Consider the following 24230-nt stretch of genomic DNA (forward strand, 5'->3'; position numbering starts at 1 on the left):
AAAATGCGGATCATCCACATACTGGAACATTGCCTTAACAGACACCAGACCGTTGGAACCATCCACACACTGTAACAGGGCCTTAAAGGCATATTATGCAGAATTTTTTTTAGCCTTGCTGAGGTCCTGTGTTTACAAACAAAAAAGTCTCCTCTGTCTTCAGCCTGCCCACTCACCCCTACTACTCCCCCCAATGTAGCTAGCTGAATAGCTAGAGGTAGCGTTAGTACCGTGAAATTAGTGACCATAACACAGTAAGCAGGCAGACTCGGTTATAACTTAATTCCATTAAGTTGAAAATATAGCTTAATTAATTATATTATGTTGAACGTAAAAGTGGTTTTATCATTGGGACTTTAATTTAGAAAATTTCAGACCCTTGTAAATATCCTTATTGTCGCTAGCTTCACACAATAAAGATTACATTAAACATTACTTACAGGTTCAACAGAAAATAAACCAACTCTGCATCGCCTTTCATCCCCTTGGCAAATGTCAGCCGAAAGCAATTCTAAGGTTAACTCTAGTTCTTGAACGAGCCCTGTCGGCATGTCTTTTTACTTTGCTGTATTTGGCCTTCACCTTTGCCATTGCAGCAGCTAGCTAGCTAGCAACATCCATACACTGAAACAGTACCTTAACAGATGCCAGGCTATGGGGCCCATCCATACACTAGAACAGTGCCTTAACTAATGCCAGACCATGGGCTTAATTACATTACATTACATTTATTTAGCAGACGCTTTTATCCAAAGCAATGTACAAATGTGCATATCAAGGTCATTTGAACACCACTGGAACAGTGCTGGTCATCCACACACTGAAACAGTATCTTAACATATACCAGACCATGGGCTTCATTCACACCCTAGAACAGTGCATTAACAGATTCCAGACAATGGGGCCCATCCACACACTGGAACAGTGCCTTAACAGATACCAGACCATGGGGCCCATCCCCACATTGGAACATTGCCTTAACAGATACCATACCATGGGGCCCATCCACACACTGGAACAGCGCCTTAACAGATACCAGATCATGGGGCCCATCCAAACACTGGAACAGGGCCTTAACAGAAGCCAGACCATGGGGCCCATTCCCTCATTGGAACATTGCCTTAACAGATACCAGACCATGGGGCCCATCCCCACATTGAAACATTGCCTTAACAGATACTAGACCATGGGGTCCATCCCCACATTGAAACATTGCCTTAACAGATACCAGACCATGGGGCCCATCCACACACTGGAACATTGCCTTAACAGATACCAGACTATGGCGCCCATCCCCACATTGAAACATTGCCTTAACAGATACTAGACCATGGGGTCCATCCCCACATTGAAACACTGTCTTAACAGATACTAGACCATGGGGCCCATCCACACACTGGAACATTGCCTTAACAGATACCAGACCATGGGGCCCATCCCCACATTGAAACATTGTCTTAACAGATACTAGACCATGGGGCCCATCCCCACATTGAAACACTGTCTTAACAGATACTAGACCATGGGGCCCATCCACACACTGGAACATTGTCTTAACAGATACTAGACCATGGGGCCCATCCACATACGGGAACAGTGCCGTAATAGGGAGAGCCACTAAATGGAGTGCCATTTCAACACTAATCACAAAGGTTTTTATATCATTTTTTCATTACTCTTATTTAAAATGAAGGGTAATTTGCTGATTTTGGATCCTTTTCTCTGCACCTGAGCTCCCATAAATCTCTGAGGACATCTATCTGGACAGCAGACAGGAGAGGGAAATGCACATATACCATCAATTTCCTCACTGGGAACTGTTCAGTTATCATGAAATACATTTTAATATAAAACTTATACTAAAGTGGCTGTTGGATCTGCAAAAGAAACTGAGGTCTCTGCAAATGTGTTCAGCCCAGATATTACATCATCCCCAGAGAAAACTTCAGAAGGTGCCACCTTGTGAAAGTACAGAAGTAAAGCTTTCATTTGATTTTCCTGTGGCTTAAAAAAAATCAGAAGTTTGAGCGAGTTTAAGTATAGAGGAGTTTAGAATATCTTAAGGTGACTTACATTCTGCAGTTTGCTCTTTTGTGTGTCTACTGGCCTGTTTGAGAATATTATGTATAAATCATAAAAAAACGTATACTGCCCCCTTGCAAATTGCCCTGCTATTAGCCTTTTCTTTTGAAAAAAAAATGATGAAAAGAACCTTGAAGTTTTCCAGCTGTTTTCAAAGGTAATTCCACCCTGGCGGTACATCAGATGAGTAGTGTAGCGTTCGCTTTATGTCCACGTTCCCTCCCTGGTCATCACCCATGTGCGGTGGTGCTCTGACACATTGGAAACTAGAGCCAGCCGGACTCCCGAAGAGCTGGGTTACTGCTGCTTGGGAGAGAGCATCTACTACATAAACTAGGCGAGGAGCAAAACACAGGTGCACCTCCATCCTTAGGTGTCAAATAGCCTCATAAAAACTTTAGCCTGCCGACGCTGCAGCCGTAGACCTTTGGAGCATGGAGCATGTGGCAGGGGTGGAAGTTGAGATCAAGGGCAAGGAGAAGAAATCAAACGATCGCAGCAGTGCAAAACAGGCCTTGATTTTGAGCATCTAGAAACAGGCGGATTCACAAGCAGTTGCTGGAGGTTGTGCAAAATACCATTCCTAAGGCTGCAGTATGCACTTTCATAGGTGCAATCTCACAGTATGCTATCACATGGGTAAAGATGTCTCATTGGAGCCTGTTAGCTTTGTACATCTAGGATGAGCCACAGGTTTTTCCAAATAGCCCTGAACTCTGAACATTTATTAGGCCTGTCTATGCTACCTCTGCCACTGTACAATCAAATGGGGTGGCAGTGTAGTATGGCAGATTCACTTCCCAGGTAGGACACTGCCATTGCACCCTTGGGCAAGATACTTATATACTTATATATCCTGTATAAGTATATATCCAGCTGTATAAATGGAGGCTATGTTTTTAAAAAATGCAAAAGCTGTGTAAATTGCTCTGGATGAGAGCATCTGCTAAATGCCTATAATGTAATGTAAACCCATTTGCGACTTAAAAGTTTTAAGTTCTATTGCACCTAACATTATGTTGATATCTATGCACTGGGTACTGCTATCACTCGTGACACTGATGACCTGGAGAAAATCTGCTCATTGCGTAAACCTTTATGCTTACATATCCATGAACTGATCTGGTGCATGTTAATCTGAATGCCAATGTAAGGGTGTACAGGCAGTGATTTAGTGGAATGGTGGAACTAAAGAGACTAGCTAACACTTGATCACCCTTACCCCGAAAAACCTTTAGATTTCAATGAGGTGTCCGACTCCAAGGTTTATCATGTTCTACCTGGCCACATGGTCCCGAGACCTCTGATTTTTTACTCAAGTGCTGGAACCTGATCACCAGCATGGCTGTGTTTCCAGTTAAAGCCAATTCCAGGGAGGGGGCTTCTGTCAGGTTTGGGTGTGTGTGTGTGCATGTGCATGTGAGCGTGTGTGTGTGTGTGTGTGTAGGAGGGGACATGGGAGTGGAAACCTGCACACAGACAGTTCATTCATCATCCTAACTGTTATTTCAGATCTGGACATTTTCTTTTAAATTGTTACCGTGTTTATTTTTTCTCCTGCAATTACATTACATTATGCAAGGACGGCTTATAATGGCTTCCTGGATTCCCTCCACCCCTCTCCGTACCCTCTTGTTGCTTAACCATGGCCCTTACTTCAAGATGAGCCTCAGCTGGTTACTAAAAACCCCCAGTCTGCTGTAACACCGGCGCAAGTGTTTTTAACAGGAAAATTCATCCAAAGCGCATTAAGCAAAACCGCATGCCAGAAAGACTTTAGCTTTCAGACTGTAAGATGCTTTTTCTCTACGCAAATAAAGTGAATTCTAAGATGGCAAGACTCTGAAACATACAACCTTTCATAATCTCTTGTGTTTTTGAAGCAATACCACACTTAGCTGAACATATTGGGTACTCTCAGGAAGGGTAACATGACAGGAATAAAGCACATCTATACAAACCGCTCAAAGCAGGATGACTCGAGCAGTGCTGCACTAGTTTAACCTCCCCAGATGTTACTCTGCTTAAAATAAAGGAATATTATGAAAGACCTTTCAAAGAAACGACTCTATTGTTAATGGTAATATTTCAATAAAAATAAGTTCTGAAAAGGGAGACTATTGTCACATCCTACAAGTTTTATTTATTTCTTTATTTATTTTGTATTTCTAATTCTTTAGTTTTTCTTAATCCATCCACAACAGTTTTAATAGTTTTACTATCATCAAGTTTTTTTCTACCACTATGGTTACTCTGCCTATGATGTCATAATTGAATGATTTGATGGCAGTGTGACAACACTGGATCTGGTTCATTAAAGTGACTGTCCACACGTCTTTATCCTATTATTTATATAATTGGTCCCACCTGGGTGTTTCTATATGAAGAGGTCCCTTGCCCAGGTAACTTAATAAAAGACAAATCAAATACCTGAGGAAAGCTGGGGCAGTGTGTGAGGAACACAGCAGTGGGAGGTTTTAGCCTCTATACCCCCTTCTTTAGGGGCCTGTGGTGGTGTTTGACTGTTTCTGTTCCTCCTAAGAAAAGCTGGATCACAGTGAGAAGCAGGTTTGAGAGAAGGAAAATTCCTCAAACCCCTTGTTCATTCCCTGTTCTACTGTATGCTCCCGATACAGGGGAAAGGGTTTTATGCTGTTAGTGGCCTGATTTTGTTACAGATGCCGTTAATATGGGAGGCTTGTTCTGATTCAATAGGTGTTCATTGGTCCCTGAATCTGCACCTAGTCATTGTTTTCAGACATTATAATGGGGAGGGTTGTGACCCCCCATCTCAGAGCATACACCACACAAGCAGCCCGAAAGGGGTAAAACATGGGCCAATGGTAATGAGGTTTCTCCCCTTAAAAATGGATGGAAAGTTACGATTAAGTCATTGTTGGCAAATGGTTATGGCAAAAGGGCACAGTGACATGAATGGTGACCAAGGGAAACATGACAAAAAAACATCAAAGCATATTATCATAACCTCTGTGATAAAAAAGATTTAATTACAACTGGAACATTGCAAAACATTTTCCTGAACCTGGAGCCATGACCCATTACCAAGGATGGAGGTCCTGGAGGCTAGCAAGCTTTAGACAGCTTAGGCTATAGAGCTGTTTGTTGCAGGGTTTAAGAGTATTGCACTCATATAGTAACTGTGTTTATTACATACAAAACATCAAGAATCTGTTACAATTTTAATTTCAGTGTGGCATTATGCAATAGCAATGTTTCATCATGTGCAACTATAGAAACTATTGTACTGCTTCATGGGCAACTATAGTAGACAGACTGATTGATCAGGGATTTTGACACAGCTACATACACAATATCAAAGCCTCCTGATTGGTCAGACAGACACTGAAACAGCTATTGTGCTGTACGTACATGGCTGACTGAATCCCATCCCTCCTAGCCTGGGTGATGAAACAGCCGATTACAGCCTGTAGGGCTGGCAGCCATGTTTGGGTCTTGCGCTGCCACATTCATGGGTTTGAAATCAGTCCAAGCAGCATGCCTGTGCACTGAGATCCAGTCACCCGCCAGCCCCAATGTTTTACTTACCAGTGCATTCTCTTCCTGCCATCGAATACCTCTGTCCAGCAAAGCCTTCTGGGTAAAGTCCCATACCACACAAATAATAATAATAATGTTTCAGTATGGTAATCAGAACAGCATCGCATAAAAGACCTATGGAATCATGCTATGGCTATTGCTGATACTTTTACATACAATTATTTTTGTTAGGAAAGCTCTTGATAAAGCTAGAAGTGCAGCAACGTTTCTTGGCTTGGTATTTCATTTCAGACCGAAGAACCATAAATGTAACCATTTAAAAATTTTCTCATCACTTGGAAACCATAGACATGCCCCAAAATGTTTTAAAAATTTACCTCAACTGACAGATATTTATTAAATCTGCCAGGTAGTCTTGCTGGCCAGAGTGTGCTCGGTCGAATGGCAGAGAGAGTGATGGCAGAAGGAACGCAGACCGTGCATTTCACAGAGCAATTACAGATAAATGTGAAAGCCATTCCTGAACAGAGGCGACTTAGAGGAAGAAGTATATCCTCTGAAATGTCTCAGACTGCAGTTGTTTTTGTCTTGTCACGACAGCCTTTCATTTTCATTTCACACGGCTCATTCAGAAAATGTTGTCACTTTTCCTCATACCACCCAGATGTCTTCTCCTGACATGTCTCCAAAGGCGTACCCTTCATCAATCACTTTTCTCGGTCAAAAGTTAAATTATTATTTGCCAGAAGGGATATGTGCCAAAACATCTACTGCATCTGTATGCATCTCTGTGTTATAAGGCTTAAATAAAGACATTTAACATGTTTTTAAGTACCTCCTATTTAATCACTTTAGTCATGAGCTACCATTTTTTGTCCTTTTTTGCCATACATTTTTATTGACTAATGTTTGAACAAAGGCAAACATATGCACTGAACAAGGGTGGCCCTCAGAATCAGTCCCTTATGAGGCATCCAGTGGTGTGCTAAAGCTAAAGATGCACTCTTCTGGCAAGGAGTCTAGGACAGGATCCAGAACCTGGCCAGACAAATGGCTAATTATGATATCAAGCCATTATTACATTACAGTGACACAGTACAAAAGTGTCATTGTGGCAATAACTGGAGCCAATAAACTTAATAAATACCCAAGCTGCAAGTGTTTAATGTGTACCACAGGCATACGCTGAATACCAACTCCCAAATGACTTTCAAATTATGGGACTAATCTTAAGCAGTAAGTGCAAATTACAAAAATGTGAATCATTATGAAATAAATATGTGCAAAGGTTTCGTGGCCATATTCGACAGTTGAAGATAATTATATTTTAATGTCCCCAGATGGGATTTGATGAATTTCCCCTTGTCATTTCACCCATTACAGACCACTAAACCTGAACTGCTTTCTCATGCGACCAGGGTAAGCAGTTCATGCGGAGTTGCATAATTCAGTCAGAATCAAACAGCACCATGAGACCAATGAGAAGTATTATGAGGGCAAAGTCTGTCATTTACTACCGGTTACACTCCCAGACAAAAGACTCTTCTGTGTCTCCATTGAGTAGTGGTAGCCAACCCCATTCCTGGCAATCTATCCTCCTGCAGGTTTTCACTCCAACCCTAACAAAGCGCACCTCATTCAACAGCTAGTGATCTTGTTGAGCTGCTAATTAGTACAGTCAGGTGTGCCAAAGACCTCCAAGATTTGGCCTCATAAAACTTAATACGAGACACTGAGGAATATCCATACCCTATCCAGAAGCTCCAGCATTTAGTTATCTTTTATATATCAATGGTAATTTTAATATTTTTATTTATTAAGAATTACATTTATATGGCCATGGTTATGCAAACCTAAATATAAAAAGTCTGATAGGCTTTTCAGCTTGCTAAAATTAAGTCGGCTAAATCCCTGGCTGACATTACCTTGACTAACATTCACACTACATTTGCTTGCAGATCTGTCCACCAATCAAGAAGTACTTTCAAGTAGAACTTTTATCTTGATCTTGTTGTAGTCCATTTATCGTGTCACTTGTAATTGTACCTCACTTATAGCTGACAACTTAGCCACAGCTTTACTGACAGCTTTGGGACTTAGTCATAGCTTTACTGTGTGAACAAGACTTGATGTTCATGGCTATGGATAACTGCTGCTTTGTGATTGGATAGTACTTTATCTGACATGTGATTGTATTTGTTACAATGACATTGGGTATGCACTTATTGTATGTTGCTTTGGATAAAAGTGTTTGCCAAATAAAGGTACGGTAATTTAATGAGTATTGATGTGGTAGCTGATATCAAAGCTCCGTAAACTGAACATTTGAACTTAAATTTCTTGCAATTATGGCATAGATCATACTGCTTTGATAGAGTAATCTCCCATCTTTCATTTGAAAGGAAGCCATTTTATGTGTGTGTGTGTGTGTGTACAGTATGTGTGCGTGTGTGTGCGTGTGTACATGCTTATGTATGTGTGTTTGTATGTACATTCACATGTATGTGCATATATGCATGCGTGTGTACCTGTGTGTTTATATGCATGTGTATCAATGTTGTTCCCGTGTGTCTCTGTGTAGGCACGTGTGCAGCTGTGCATTGGCATGCGTCTGTGTACTTGCATTCATGTCTGCTTGCATATGTGCATGCATGGTGTGTGTGTGAGTGAGTGCATGTGAACCTTCAGTAAAGTTGTCTCCATTGATATTAAAAACATATTCACTGGGCGCTTCCCAAGGACAGCAAACACTAGTTGCCGTGGTCATCCTGGGCCAAGCAGAACTTCCACGGATGATGAAATGGACCTGTGTTTACATGCCCGTGTCAAATCCTTTCAGATGTCCTCTGAAGACAATCAAATATCGCATCATATTTCCAACATGTTTACAGGGTTTTTTTATGTGTCGGCTTTTGGATGTTCCCTGCAGGGGTGAGTCCAGGAGGAGGATTCTGGGAGAGACCACGTCCCAGATTCCTCATGCCGCAGTTTAATTCTCCCCAATCAATTGCACATGTCCATTTCTGGAAAACAGTATCCGTGTCATTTATGGGATTAGGGAAAACTGCAGAAATGTTTCACCTGACCAGGAGCCTATTTAACGCATCTGAACGCATGATTAAAAAATAGGAACTGAATATGCTAAAAAAAAATAAACCAAGTGAAGCAACTGAGAGCAGTAATTCAAGCTGCTGTTAGCAGACATTACTTCATACTATGATACTTTATACTATCCTACTGTATGTAGAGTATAGTGATTATAAATAATTTTTGTGAAGAATCATTCTAAAAAATTATTTTTCCCTTTCTTAAGAGTGGGAATGCCACCTCACACTGTGATGCAGGAACCAGAGATTTTTCTATCGGGAAAAGTGATGGCTGAGCTCAGTGGAGAATGGTAGGAAAATTATCGGATGATTTTTTTTTTTTTAATTCTTGTGGCCTTTTCTTCATCATCGGAGCCAGATAGAATTCTGAAAAGGAAAGCCACTCCTGCCGCTCGGGAGCAGCAGCAATGAGGGTTTTTTTTTCTCTCTCTCTTTCTGAACAGTAGGTTCAAAAAGCCCAGTCGTTCATATATCCCATACATACCGCTCGAGAGAGAGAGAGGGATCAGCTGTGGAGGACTGCAGGATTGGCCTGCAGCGTATGCTCTCTAAATTGGCGGGTATGTTTTCAATGGTGGTGTGTTATCCAAAAAAACGAGGCATCTCTTGTTTGTGGAGGAGAATAAATGCAATGTCAAAGTTTAAACAGGTGTTCTTTCGTGGTTTCTTTTTTACATTTCAAAATTTCGAATGCCCAAAATTCCCATCCCATTATGGCAATATCAGCCGGTGAATTCTGGGAGCTCAGGCAAGCACGCATGTCCTCTGAATCGCCTGTCCCTGTGCGGTTTCATGCAACACTTATTGAGTCCTGTACCCATTATGCAGCTGGTACAGGCAGACCGCAGTGGCAAGACTGACCAGAGGGGGCACACTTCCATGATGAAATGCAGACTACAGTCCTCACTCTTTTTGCTCAATGTGTGCTCATTATGCAGCAGGCACAGTCAGTACGATTTACAGACGTTCCATTGCATTACACCACACGTATTTAATGGAAATCTGTACAGAGATTGGCTTACACTAAAGGGGAATTGATTTGTCTTACAGTGTGCTCAATTGAATGTGCATTACGGTGTTCAAACACTGCACAATTTATAATCTTGCAGTTATGTGTACATCCATTTTCAAAGCATAAAAAAGAAAACAAACACACAAAAACTGGAGTATTCCCTGATAAATGTCATCAAACACACACACACACACACACGTACACTCACACAGGCACACAATGCACGTAGACACATGCTCATACAAACACACAGGCACGCAGGCACGTAGACACATGCACACACAAACATAAAAATGATATTCATCTCCAACAGGACTCTCATAATTAATCAGCATGCTACAGCACAAGTCATCTGGGTTTTACAACTGAGATATCATGGACTACAGTGTGTACCACATTAAACAAAAACAGACGGGACTACTGCATGAAAAAGTCAATATTTACCGACAATTTAAATTACTGCTCCAATTTTACAGTGAAATTAGGCATTTGCATCATAACTCAAGAAAACATTGGATGGAGGGTTCACTTCTTTACAGAGCACATCGCGAAATATTCAACGGAATGCAAAAATAGCACAAGATATGGAAGCAATTTGGGTTAATTAGACTTTTATTTATGGTCTAATAATTGGGCACATTTGAATGGTTGATGATGTTTTCTCAGATATGTTATTTTGCCTATTTGCATTAATATATCCCCCCCCATAAGTTCAAAGAGTCTGCAGTTCAATAGATGTTAATGGTGCATGTACACAGGCTCCTAGCTCCAAGCTACTGAGTTCTCTAAGCAGAAGAAAAGGCAGCTAATTTGGGATTTTGGGGTCTGCACAGACACAATTAGCACAATTTATGTGTTCTTTCTGTGCGAGGGAAAAGCAATTAACCTGCCAAAGAGCCATCTTCATTCAGTTCTGAGCTATGATTTTTATAACCTTTGCTCCTACTTCCTTTTGATTAAAAAGTTCTTGCGCACCATCCTTGTACTAGATAATGTTAACTACATTGGAGAGGCACTTTATTGTTAAAATGTTATGTTTTTTAAGGTTACTTCATCAGATCTGTTGATACAACACCACTTATTTTTAAGAAATAATTCACAGTTAAAGAAATCCTTAAGAAAAAATAAGGCCACAACAATAGTGTTTCAATTTTAATTTAGAAAAGTGTTAAACCTGAAATAAATAATGTAATTTTTTTCAATTAAATAAACTGAGCACAGTGGTGTACAGAAACATATTTTCAGAAGTAACTCTATTCATGACACTGTTCCTAGTTGAACTCCACAGTCTATTGTCTTTCCCAAGCAATTAAACATAAACTAAATGTATGGCCCGATACAGTCTGCATCCTCATCAGTTCCTCCTCCATTATTCTTAGTCTTATCAGCTCGCTCCACAGTCAGCTAAAACATTCTGTTCCACAGTTTATTTTACATACGTGTTCTTTTTCAAGTCGCTGTGGAGAATGTTGGGACCGCAACGCTCGCCGAACCTGGGGAGACACGTTCGGAAGTGTGGACCATTTGGCCCCTGCCTTGAAAAACTACACATTTTTAAAGAAAAAAAATCAAGAAATTTTGAAAAGCAATAATCACAAGAATTGTTTTCTTTTTTATTTTATTTTTTTTGTACAAAATGGAGGGAGCCCTTTTGCTAGGGCCCTAGGGGCTGACAGGAGGAGTTTTTGTTCCGGGCCGGCGTTTTCTCTTAGCGGCCACTGAATGGCGGGGCCGGTGATTGAGAGGTGGAAACTAGGTGCATTATGTAGGTGGGAGGAAACAGGGGCATTGAGATACAATTAGCATGAAGACCAGACCCATGAAAGAGCACTGAGGCTGCAGAGAGCCCGTCTAAGGGAATGAAAAGATTAAGACTTTGAGAATAGATAGCCGGGGCATGGGAAAACTCGGGTGGGGGAATTACAGGCCTGATTGAAGTGTCCCTGTGACTGGGAGTTGGGGGGTGGGGGGTTTGGGGGTTGGGGGGTTGGGGGGTTGGGGGTGGAGGGGGGGAGGGGAGAGGGGGGGGGGACAGTCGACCAATGAATGTTATTGTGAAAATTAATTTTCTTTTAGTAGCTGCCAAGTCTCTCTAGGCATTCCTCCTGCCTAAAAGAGAAGCCATTTTGTTTTGATTTTTAAAAAATGTCCCTCCAAAATAAGCAATGCAACCTTGTTTTCATAAAAGAGAGACAGGTATTTATTTATTTATTTATCTATTTGAAAATTTAGCTACTTATTTACTTTTTACTAATTTTCTTTTGCTATAGCACAACACACTTGCAAGAGAGCATGTAGTTGAACTTGTGTATATAATATTTATAATGTTGAGTCTGACACACACAGACACATGACATAAATTCAGTGTTTTAAAAATATTCTAATGCATTTTGTAATATTTGTAGGTTATGCTAATTTCCAATGCTTTTCCCAAAAGAGGTTATGAAACAAGTGTAAAAATAAAAATTTTAGACACAACGCAAAATCAGAAAGCCATGACCAAGTTTATTCACTTACTCTTAACAGTTTGTAATGGTTCGTTAATGGTTAATGTGTCACACATTAAATAAGAGGCTGAGTTAAAATTAAAAAAAATTGAAGGGGTCTCCAGTAAATCTTCTCGGCATCCAGTTACTACACTTAATGCTCTGATTTGCATTCTGGAACATTCTGGGCCCAGGTTATTAGTAGCTGGGATAAATGAGCTGGTGGGAAGCTCTTGTATTTCCACTCTCAGTCACACACATGTAAAATGTCACGGAAACAAGCCTGGTGCTGCTTAAGAGTTTCCCCTCCAGGCTTTCTCGCTGTGCACAATGGACTGCAGCAAGCATCAGGCAGCCCTGATCATCGCCGCGTGTTCATAAAGCTTCTCAGAGTACGAGTACTGATCTAGGATCAGCTTCCCTGGTACCCATAACCTGCCTTTATCCACTAAGAGATGAAACACAAAACTGCCCTGCTGTCCATACCCATCCTTTATCCACTAAGAGATAAAACAGAAAACTGATCCTAGATCAGGGTCTGTATTCATAAAGTGTTCCTACTCTGAATGGCTTTATAAATACTAGGCCTTGATCTAGAATCAGTCTTGCCTTTATGCTTATAATGGATGAGGTAAGATATAGACAGATTAAATCTGATCCTAGATCAGCACTCCAACTTCATGAATACTCCTTTGCATTATGAATTTCAGCCCTGATCTGATCTGGGTCCATATTCATGTGCCTCAGAGGGAGAGTGCTGATCAGAGGTCAGGTTGCCTCTACCCATGTACAAACCTCATCCATTATGTGCCAAAACACCCAAACTTATCCTAGCACTCCTACTAAGGAATAAAGGGCCCTGGTCTAGGATCAGATTCCCCTGTTCGTGTCCTAACCTTATCCTTTACGAGCTAAAAGGGCTAACTGATCCTAGATCTGCACCCATGCAGTGTGGAGATTTACGGATATGAGCCTGGATTTGATTTTATCTGTGCTCATACGTCAGATGCACCCTGGGTGAGCGGGTGCGAGCGAGCTGTGCCGAAGATAAGCCGGGGCTCTGGGTTTTTGGGTTTCGCCTTTGCCTGCACTGCATTTTCACCGTGCCTGGCTCTGAGTGCCAGACACATCCCGATAATGAGAACAACATCCTGTTCCCCCACTGGCCTGGGTTCAATGTAGCCGCAGCACGTTCTGTCCTCAAGGTTTCAGCCAAGCGTCTTTCTCATTATTTCTTTCGGCCTTTCTTTTTTGTTTGTTTGTTTCTTTGCATAGCATTGTGAGTTTAGCGGCCACTCCTCTTTGAGGAAAAAATGGGGGTAAAAAACAAAGGACGCACTACATTCCTTGCTTGAGGATAAGGACAAAGCATACTGTGGTTAGACTGAACCTGCCCCCCTCCCCCTACAACAAATCCCCCCCCCCCCCCCCCCCCCCGTTGTTTTCCAAGTGCTGTTTCTAATAAGTGTTCTCAAGGGCACATATTAATGTTTCCTTTATAGAATATTTGAAACACTTCAAGTCCAGACATAAATTATATTATTTTACAAGAAATAAATATAGAAGAGCGGCCACAAAGACAAACAAAATTCTGGAACAAAAAATGTCTAATATTTTGGGATAAACCTCCCCTCCCCCTCTTGTTTTTGGGGTGCAGTTTGTGTCCATGCAGGAGTCGTGCTCCTCCCCCATTTTTGGGGTGCTGTTTCAGTTCTGAGTGAACTGCTTTCGTGTTGGGGATGGCCTGGGATAAATAAGCCAAGCTGGAAGCTTAACCACAGAAACATGTCCGGTAAGCGTTTCCATGAGACAGCCAGGCATCAGCAGGGTTCCACTGGCGTCTCCGTTAGTGATGCGCGCCGCGCCGCGACGCTCTCTGCGGTGTGTGTGACACGGGCAACTTTGGGTGTTTCCCACCGCCACACCACCAAACCCACCCCCTCCACCCTCCCCCCAACCCTCCGACCCATCCGGTTCACATGAGGACCAGCACTCAGAGGGAAGCTCTACCACTTTCTATGAGGCCATAATAACACAAGACCAGGCCATTTTTCCCATCCATGCATACCATTTACCTACAGACTAAAGAGTATCTATCGCTCACCATTTCCCACGAACTGGGGAGTAACATTCGCAAACTAGAGATTTTGATCTATCAATCAAAATCTACCAACAAACTAGAGAGTATCTGTCACTCACCATTTACCTACAAACTAGAGTATCTATTGCTCACCATTAACCTTCACACTAGAGTATCTATCGCTCACTATTTACCTTCACACTAGAGTATCCATTGCTCACTATTTACCTTCACACTAGAGAATCTATCACTCACCATTTACCGAAAACTAGAGAATCTATCGCTCACCATTTATCTACAAACTAGAGTATCTATCAATCACCATTTTACTTCAAACTAGAGTATCTATCACTCACCATTTACCTATAAACTAGAGTATCTATTGCTCACCATTTATCTACAAACTAGAGTATCTATCAATCACCATTTACCTTCAGACTAGAGTATCTATCAATCACTTACCTTCACACTAGAGTATCTATCAATCACCATTAACCTTTAAAACTAGAGTATCTATCAATCACTTACCTTCACACTAGAGTATCTATCACTCACAATTTATTTACAAACTAGAGAATATCAATCGCAGTCTGTTCACCTACAAACTAGGGAGTATCTATCGCTCTAACTAGCACAGACAAAGTAAGCTTTTTTGTTGTTGTCATAGTTCATCATACTAGCTGCTTTGCTAATCATGGAAAGTCCATCCGTAAACTCCCCAGCCACACCCCCCCCCCCATCCCACCAAAAAAGCAGAGCAAGCATGCAGATGAGACAGCACCATGCTGGGAGGGTTAGGAAGGCCTGGGGGATGTAGAACAAATTATAAAATCAGAGATGGAAATCAGAGATGCAGCTAGAGAGGGGGGATTGGGTTGATTCCCACCCCCAAAATACCAGAGATTAAATATGTGGAATTGCAAATATCCACCCCAACCTGCAAATAGTTGTTTGAAGATGATTACTGGAAAACTGGGAAAAAAATCCCCCCTCCCCTCATTCAGAATTTTGTCCATTCCAAAGTTCATTTGTCAAGTTCAGAATCCCAACCCCCCCCCCCCCCCCCCCAAACTCCCACCCCCAACCCCCAACCCCACCCAAAGGAATTCCTGCGTATGCCACTGGTGGGAATGAATCATGATTAGCATTCAGGAACAGGCAGTAATGACCATTGGAACTGCATGAAAACACAGTCTTTGGAGCTCAACCTCAGAAAGCAATTTATATTCACAGGCATGATGTCACTACATCAAGCCAATCATAGCCAAGACATTTTACAAATTAACATGACACATAAAGAAAACCTTGTGCAGATACACAGTACATATTCAGTATGTGCATATAACTAACCCTTGATTATATGCCTTTTACATGTGGCAACAATCTTTTTCAAACATTCTCTGTTTTAATAATCTTCTATAAATCTAACCTATTAAACCCATGTATGAGCTTTTAATATAAAACAGATAATCTAATTGTAACCTTCAAATGAGGAATTCTACCAACCATCAAAGAAGCACTGAGAAATATTTTATTTTCAAACTCAGCGAGAGAGAGAGAGAGTGAGAGAGAGTCAGAGAATTTTAGAAAAATGGAATGGTAACTACAGTGCCCCCAAACCCAACTCAACACAACACACCCCCCACCCCCAACAGGGAAAGACAGTATCACACGCTGCCAAACCATAGAACTAAGCAGAGCTTCTGTCAGCATTCTCTTGAATTAAAAAGCAAAAAAGCACTGAGCCAGCAGTATGTCATGACAGAATGAGAAACAGATGTGGCGCACGGGTCTTTGCGGGGTCTGATGTAGAGGGGAACGGACAAGAGAAGTTTTGGACCAACTCTGCCCATCTTCTGGGGGGGGGGGGTGGTTGGGGTTGGCAGGATGAAAAGCAGTGTTGCCACACTTTTGTTAAAAAAGCAGCTGCCGTTTTTGCCATTCTTAAACAAGGGAAGAGGAACGAGGGATGAGGAACAAGGAAATGAGAGAACATCAGTGTTTCCACAGAAAAACGAAAAATACAAAAACACAAGCAGAGGTACACAAGGCCTGTTATTTGTTCCCAATTTTGCAGGTTTCCATGTTCTGATGCTCTCCTGCCTGTCCAAAGCTTGCAGCGCTTGACACTCTGAGACAGTGCCGAGAAATCCTGAGGCTGTCACCCTGCGGAAGACTGCTTTACTAACTCCTTATGGCCGGGTGATAATTTGCACATCTTCTGTTATTTCAGATGTAAGCACTTAACGGACAAACGGGGTGTTTCCTCGTGTCCATTTATCACACGTTTAGACGTTCTAGAGATTTCCTGTGACTCTCAGTAGTGGCTTCCTTTCCAGATACACAGAGAAACTCACCCTTTTGTAAGCTCAAAAGCAAAGTGCACTGGACATTGAACTGTAAACAGGTCAGCAAGCATTAGTCCACGGACAGAGAGAGAATCCGAATAACTGCACCACAACACAGACTGCAGGCATAGCAAAAACAAAATTTGCATGTTTAAGTTTAATATGGTTTCCATTAGCAGCCTGTTATGCTGTTGCTCTAAGGCACACAGCATTCTAAGTATGTTTCAACACAACAGGAATTACATGCCCCAAGTCCCCATTTGCCTCAAAATCAGAATTATAAACATCCAAATGTGATTTAAAACAATAATTTAAATGTCAACCTGCAGTCTCCCAGTCTGGTGGAGGAGATGATCTGCACTCTCCAAGACTGGTGGAGATGATTTGCACAGTTCCAACCAGATGGAGATGATCTGCACTTTTCAAAACGGATGGAGATGATCTGCACTTTTCCAAACTGATGGAGATGATCTGCACTTTTCCAAACTGATGGGGATGATCTGCATTTTTCCAAACTGATGGGGATGATCTGCACTCTCCTAGACTAGTGGAGGACATTATCTGCACTGTTCTAAACTGATGGAGATGATCTGTACTGTTCCAAACGGATGGATATGATCAGCACTGTTCCAAACTTATGGAGATTATCCACACTGTTCCAACCTGATGGGGATGGTCTGCACTGTTCCAAACTGATGGAGATGATCTGCACAATTCAAACCAAGGGCATCTGTTTGGTTTGAAACTTGGTGGGGACACATGGGTGGGCTGGGCTGTGTTTGGGGGGGTTGAGGTTATGAAAACAGATGCTATCATTACAACTACAGTAACAGATCGGACAGACACCAACAATTCAAGCAATGCACCACGGGGCCTTGGATATATTATAAATGTTGTGGAATGTAATCTGAATGGCATGATACTGGGATCAAATCCATCAGGTTTATGTTATACAATTTACCATTTATCTTAGACAGGCATATGCAATTTCCAGCACCTTTCTCTATCTAATCACATGACTGTTGCTCTGTCCTGTTTTTGCTTTCTGCTCTACAGTACAGTACTGTATATCATAATCTTTACTTTGAAATGTTGATCTATTAAATTTTATGATCTGGTTATAACATGAACAGGCTATACTGGTGTCTAGTATAATGCTCTGTCAGTGCAAGTACATTTTAATCTGCATGCACACACACACACACACATACACAAACACAACTGTGTATGACACATAGCTAGCAAATTAACAATCAATGGCGTGGCCACCTAGCTAACATTAGCATCTGAACATTACCATTCCTTTCCATTCATTGTTTGCACAGAAATATTGATACTTTGAAATTTTAATTTCAATTTACAAAAGTTTCACTTAGCCACTGTGACACAAAAACATTAAACAAGTGGAAGACTTTCCCTTAGCCTGTAATCAACTTACTTGTTCTCCATCCATCGTCCGTTATCTGTTGTCTGTTACTTTTCACTCTCTACTGAGAGGTTTTCATTCGAGACTATAAAGCACACCATAGAGGACTGAACTAAGCCAATTACCTTTATTTCAAATGGGCATGTAATGGCATGAGATTTTGATGGTATGATTATAGTCTGAAGAAATATCACGGGTCGCGGTTTTAGAATGGGGTAATTAATTAAGCAACACTATAGAGGAAAAACACTAAAGCATTTTATAATTAAATGTTTTATTGCATTTTGGCAGCCACTGTTTCTCTGCATTTTTTTGCTAATTTGGATAGGCCGGCCACCTTCTTCGACAACCCCCTGGTTGTTTTTTAGAAATTCAAAATGGTCTGCCATATTCAGTCTCTTCTTTGTACACTAACTTCAGCCACAGCCGCTGTTTTTGGTACACACAAACAAGAGACAAGCCAGCCAGTCAGCCAGCCAGGAGTTTTGATGTTTGAGTAATGTCAAACGAAATGCTGAATACTGTAACTAGATACCATAGCTTCTAAAATTTTTACGATTTGGAATCCATAATGTTTTAGTGTGGCTAATAGTGAAACTGGTTAATCACAACATCCCACTTAAATGTTGATGGGGATAATTAAGCTTTCCTGAAGGTTGCTGGGGACATCCCATCTACACTTATATATATGCCTATGTTCTCAACAGATGGAGGAGATGATCTGCCCTGTTCCTAAATGCTGGGCGACACTGCTTTACAGTACAATGGGATGGGACAGGTCTACAAATCAGATTGGCTGTCCTAAACTGTAAACTGCAGAGATACATTCGGAAAAAGGCAGATTATCTTGCTACTACAGGTGAGGAATTGGTAGTAATCATATTTATGGTGACCCACCACACCGGAGTAAACTCCTTCTGGGAACGTTTGAACAGATTCACTAGCAGTGTCCGCAGTGCAGTCCAAGGTTACAGATTGAAGCTTTGGCCCTTTAAGTTCTAATTTGAAGCAGAATAATTTTAAACTGTCACTGGGGTGTGGATTTTATATCTGTCTATAGCCGCCTTTCCACCACATGGTACCGGCTCAACTCGACTCGATTCTACTGGTCTCTACTCGCTTTTGGTACCAGGTACTTTGTTTTCCACTGCAGATAGTACCCCCGTCAATGTAGCTGGTCGTCATAGCGACGCCGCATGAAACTGCCGTGACGTCATCTTCAACGCAACACACACAGGAACAATGGAGGATATCGAAGGGATGGTGTTCTCGATTCTCGGTATGTGGCTGTTTGTCACAGCAAGGAGACAAATTTTGTTTCGCAAGAGGCTGAAGGCAGCAAGACCAAAAACTGCTGAAAAAAACAGGAGAGTTTGGGAAATCCTACATCAGAGCTCAGACGATGAGATGACTCTGGTTGCTAGTTTCTAGTGACGATTCTCTCTGATCAATCAGTGGTCTGTAATGTTTTCACGTCACCTTTTGGTATCACCTCAGCTCGCCTGGAACCTCGACGGAGGTGATCCCAAAAGAAGTACCAGGTACCAGGTATTATCCACAACTTTTGCCCAATCGAAAACTAAAAAAGTCGAGCAGAGTCGAGTCGAGTTGAGCCGGTACCATGCGGTGGAAAAGCGACTTTTGAAACTTTACTTAATTGTATCTCTAAGAATATGATTCTTGAGTATTGGGACAGACGCAGAGCTTCAACACCTCCTTAACCCCCCCCCCCCCCCCCCCTCCTAACTGCAGTCTCCTGCTAACCTTAGCTGCTCTGTTCAACAATGCCTCCCAGCTCGCAAGCATTCAGCAGCCCAATCTTGGGCCCAATTAGCTCCATCCTGCTCCCTCCCACCCCCCATCCATCCCACTCAATAAACTCCCCTTCGCCCCTGTCCTGCTAGACCCTGCAAAATCATCCTGCTCATTCCGCTTCAATCTGGTCACCTACCGTCTCCTGGCCGACTGTCGCTGGGCAACGATAAAAAGCAGACACAGAGCCACCTAAAGCGTCGCCATGGCTCGCTGGTGTTGCCTTTGGCCCGGAGCGAGAGGGTCTCCGTTTCAGCCAGATCCTCATTTAGCTCTTTAAAAGGTTTGCCTCAGTTCAGCGTGGGACCCTCTATAAACCCCAGACACAGCACGGCAGGTCCCTATGGGTCAGAAGTACTTTACCACCCACACTATCCAATGGTAACTGGATATAGGGGCGGGGAGGGGGTTGGTTTCCAAGTACAGATGCTGCTGAACCCCCCAACCCCCCCACCCGCCCTCATTCGCCAGAAAAGAAATCTTGGGGTCCATTTAAGACACGAAACCCTCTGCTTCACCTTGAATGATACATGCTAAGTCTGTACGGTTTGCAACTGGTTTTCCAATAATCTATGAGAGATGGTTTTTCCTGTATGGCGGCCATGCCGGGGGAGCTGTGGTGTAGCTACTGAAGTAACCAGGGGCTGTGAGTGATGTATTTCAGAATCCGTGTCATGATGCACAATCGCCCTGTGACCAGCCACATTCACAGCACTTTGTAGCCAGATGTTCAATACAGCACCGTTTCAGTTTATAAAACATTTATAAAACATTTACAACATTTCTTCTTATCCTGAATTTTGAGATAATCTACTATAATTATTATCATCATCATCATCATTATTATTATACAAGTGTAAGTACAGAAAAGTGCAGAAATTAAATAAATATTTTTTTATTCTGTTATTGGCTTTTACATGTATAAAGCATTCATTATGTTACAGTTTTATCAAAAGTGGAAAATACTGGTGTTACATAAGTAACAAAAGTAAAAAATAAGTACTTTGCCTTACTTTCCCTGAAAGTAAGAAAATTATTTTCAGCTTTATGAAAATATCCATAAAAACACAGCTTAAGTGATTTTAAGTTAATAAACAGTACAAAAGTACAAACCGTACAGTTTTTTGTTCCTTCTTCAATATTTTTTTAGACACAAATAAAACACTGACAACTCCTCCTTGGAGGGTTTCCAATGAGAAAAGATTTACAAGATTTGATAGTCTTTGTAGGAAGGGTGCAATGATGGGGTTTAGTCATGATTCACAAGGTCTTCTCCAGAGTCTCACTGGCAACTGCAGCTGTGATATTCACGAAATATTTGAACCCCACCCCCCACCGCCACCCCATAAAAATGACACAAAAAAATCCTTAAATGTCTGTAAGGCAGCGGACTGTTCATCTCAGCTCTCGATGACCCTTCTCCAGCCTTTCGAACCTGAACAAGAGGTGTGAACGGTAATGGTGGATCCTCGTGACATTGGCAGGCTAAAACAGAAAGCGCGGGCCAACTGGTGAGCCTGTGCAGTGTTCCACGTACAGAGCATCAAACGCACACGCTTTGTTTACAATGAATAATAAAAAAGCCACCACTTTCTTTGTTTCTTACATTGCTTCTCTCTAATTTCATAGGGAAACGTTGCAAGGGGAAAGGCAATACATTTGTTTTGTTTTTGTTTTAATTAAGTAGAACGCCAAGATCAAATATAAGGAAATACGCTCCTATTATTGGTCTGATATATGGCCACTTGTATGTATTTTAATAATTTCATGTTGACGGACAAAAGTATGCGAAAGCATTGGTACTGACACCATTAACCAAAAACACCTGCGCTTGACTGACTGGGAAGCTCTCATAGAAAAAGCTGCACGCGTGAAAAAAGCTACGCGCGGAACGATGTCGGTTTTCTACCTTACTGCATTTAAGATCGTCCTATCTGAATAACAACAACGACAACAACATCAACAACAACAACAATAGCGAGAATGACAAAATATTTACTGCTGGTTTCAACGTCCTTCATTGTTCATTGTTTTTATAATATTGTCTTTTTTTTTGACCAAAACATAATTAGACAGCGATTTTATAAAAGAAAGTTTCAGTCGGCATAAATAGAAGCGCGTCATACGTATTGCTCGGCCTCGCCCTCGTTGAGTATGGTGACCGAGCCGTCCCCGCTGTTCATCTCGATGTCCTTGGCGCTAGCCGCCGCTGCCGCGTTCTCGGGCAGCAGGGCCAGGTCTTTGAAGACGTCCACGTAGTGGCCGAATCCAGGCCCCCAGTTGAGCAGGTTGTCCCAGTTGAAGGTTCCGGCCTGCTGGCCCAGCCTGTGCGGCAGGGTGTAGTGGTGCTCCGTCTGGGGGGCGGTCGGCGCCTGCTGATGGTGCTGGTGGGCGGAGCCAGGCCCGGGCCCGCCCTCGGCGCGGCGGCTGGAGTAGCGCCGCTGCTTGAGGCGGCCGCCGTACTCCTCGTCGTCGGCGTCGGACTCGTTGACCTGCGAGAGCTTGGGCACCCGGGAGCTGTAGGGAGCCGGGGGCTTCTCCCGGTCGTACTCCATCTCGGAGCAGGTGAAGGAGTCGTGCGAGTCGCTCTCCGAGGACGACTCCGGGGCGGGGATCCCGTCCGCCGGGTTCCGGACGCGGGAGAGCGGGCGGCGGCAGTCCTCCTCGGAGGAGGAGCGGCCGTGGTCGGCGCTGCAGATGCTGGGGTTTCTCGGGCGGGGCGTGTTGAGGCGCTCCACCTCCTCGATGGATAGCCCCACGGGGGGTCCCGTCTCCAGGGGGATCTGCTCTATGGGCTGCTTGAGCCGACTCCCCGGCCTGGACCCGTGCCCCGCCATGGTCTGCGGGCTCTTGCTCCGGCGCCCCAGGCGGGTGGCGTAGCTGAACACGCCCGGCTGGCACGCCTCCCCGTGCAGGTCCAGCGGGCTGCCCTCGCGGCGGGCCAGGTTCAGCTCGCGGGCGGGGCTGTTGCGGTAGAAGGTGGAGGGTTTGGTGAAGGGGGCGGGGCTGTGGCGGGACAGGGGGTTAGGGGTGGGGCAGGCAGAGTGGCTGAGAGGCGTGGCCCTCAGGCCCGGGGCATAGGCGGGCTGGTAGGTGTAGCTGCCGGCCACTAGCGGGAGGGGCGACTGGCGGGCGAAGCCCAGCGGGCTGTGACGCTGGATGGAGAACTTGGGGGTGTGGCTGCGGAACTGCTTGTAGTGCTGGATGATGTCGGCGTCGGAGGGCGCGATGCTGCTGGCGTTGTCGATGTCGTAGTGCTCCATGTCGGGCTCCGGGCCGGGGCAGGGAGGGGCGCAGGGGGCGCTGGGCACCGTCTCGTTGCCGTGGGGCAGGTCGGTCTCGTCGTAGATCAGGTAGGGGTTCTCCCGCTCGATGATGTCGGGCTTTGGGTTCCCTTCCGGCTGCTTCCGCACCGCCATGTCGTCGCCGTACGGCGGGATGTTGTCGGGGTCGTCGAAGGCCACGTTCTCGCTTCCCTTCTTCTTCTTCTTTTTCTTCTGCTTCTTCTCCTTCTTCTCCTTGGGCTTCTTCTCTTCTTTGGGCGCCTTGGAATGGCGCCCCCTGCAGTGGTTACACAGAATGAGCCCCAGCACCACCAGAGCCAGGGCAGAGGCGCAGCTCCCGACGATGGCCGGGACGGCCCAGATGGGCAGGGTGGCCTCCTCCGCCGCCGGGCCGGGGGCGCACAGGAACCCCCCGTTGTTGGCCATCTTGCAGACGGTGCCTGGGGGGCACTGCGCCCCCTGGCAGGCCACCACGGTCTCGCAGGTCCGTCCCGTGTAGAACTCCGGGCAAGAGCAGGAGAAACCGCCCAGCTGCCCCGGCTCGCAGCTGCCCCCGTTCCGGCAGGGCGAGGTGGCGCACTCCCCCGGGGGGACGCACTGGTAGGTGTGCCACTGGCTCACGCACATCAGCCCGTCCCTGCAGGGGGCGCTGGCGCACACGTTGGGCCCCCGGCAGCCGATCTTGACAGACGGGTGGGTTTTGGAGATGGTGGCCAAGCTGTGCTCCCCAGTGAATGGCAGGCTCTCGCCGTTGTACCTCACGTAGGCAAAGCAGCCGTCAAAACCTGAGGGGAACAACGGGAAATAAAATAAATTAATTCAACAGAATACATTTCGATTGTGATATAAATAGAAAAAACATGCATTTTTCTAAAGAGGGTTTCATAACAGCCATGCAAAATTACTGCATCATTACTTTGACCTGATTGTGAGCTTAACTGAGAGGATGGAATTGCATCTGCTGCCAAACCACCCAACTACACCACACACACACACACACATTTGGACATCAATGACCTAGGGAGACCAATTTACATCACAGAATAAAGGCAAAGACAGAGGCGGAGAGGGGTG

General features: G+C 43.8%; 1 protein-coding gene across 1 annotated transcript in view; it reads right to left on the bottom strand.

The window, feature by feature from the left end:
• Positions 1-20751: 20751 nt before the first annotated feature.
• Positions 20752-24230, bottom strand: part of LOC118231953 (protocadherin Fat 4) — a 109898-nt gene continuing 106419 nt past the window's right edge. The window contains exon 18 of the mRNA XM_035426376.1: positions 20752-23941. Coding sequence (XP_035282267.1) covers positions 21993-23941 — 1949 coding nt within the window. The 3' untranslated portion in view covers positions 20752-21992. The remainder of the gene's footprint in view (positions 23942-24230) is intronic.

This window comes from Anguilla anguilla, chromosome 7 (assembly GCF_013347855.1).
Source record: "Anguilla anguilla isolate fAngAng1 chromosome 7, fAngAng1.pri, whole genome shotgun sequence".
Lineage (NCBI taxonomy): Eukaryota > Metazoa > Chordata > Actinopteri > Anguilliformes > Anguillidae > Anguilla > Anguilla anguilla.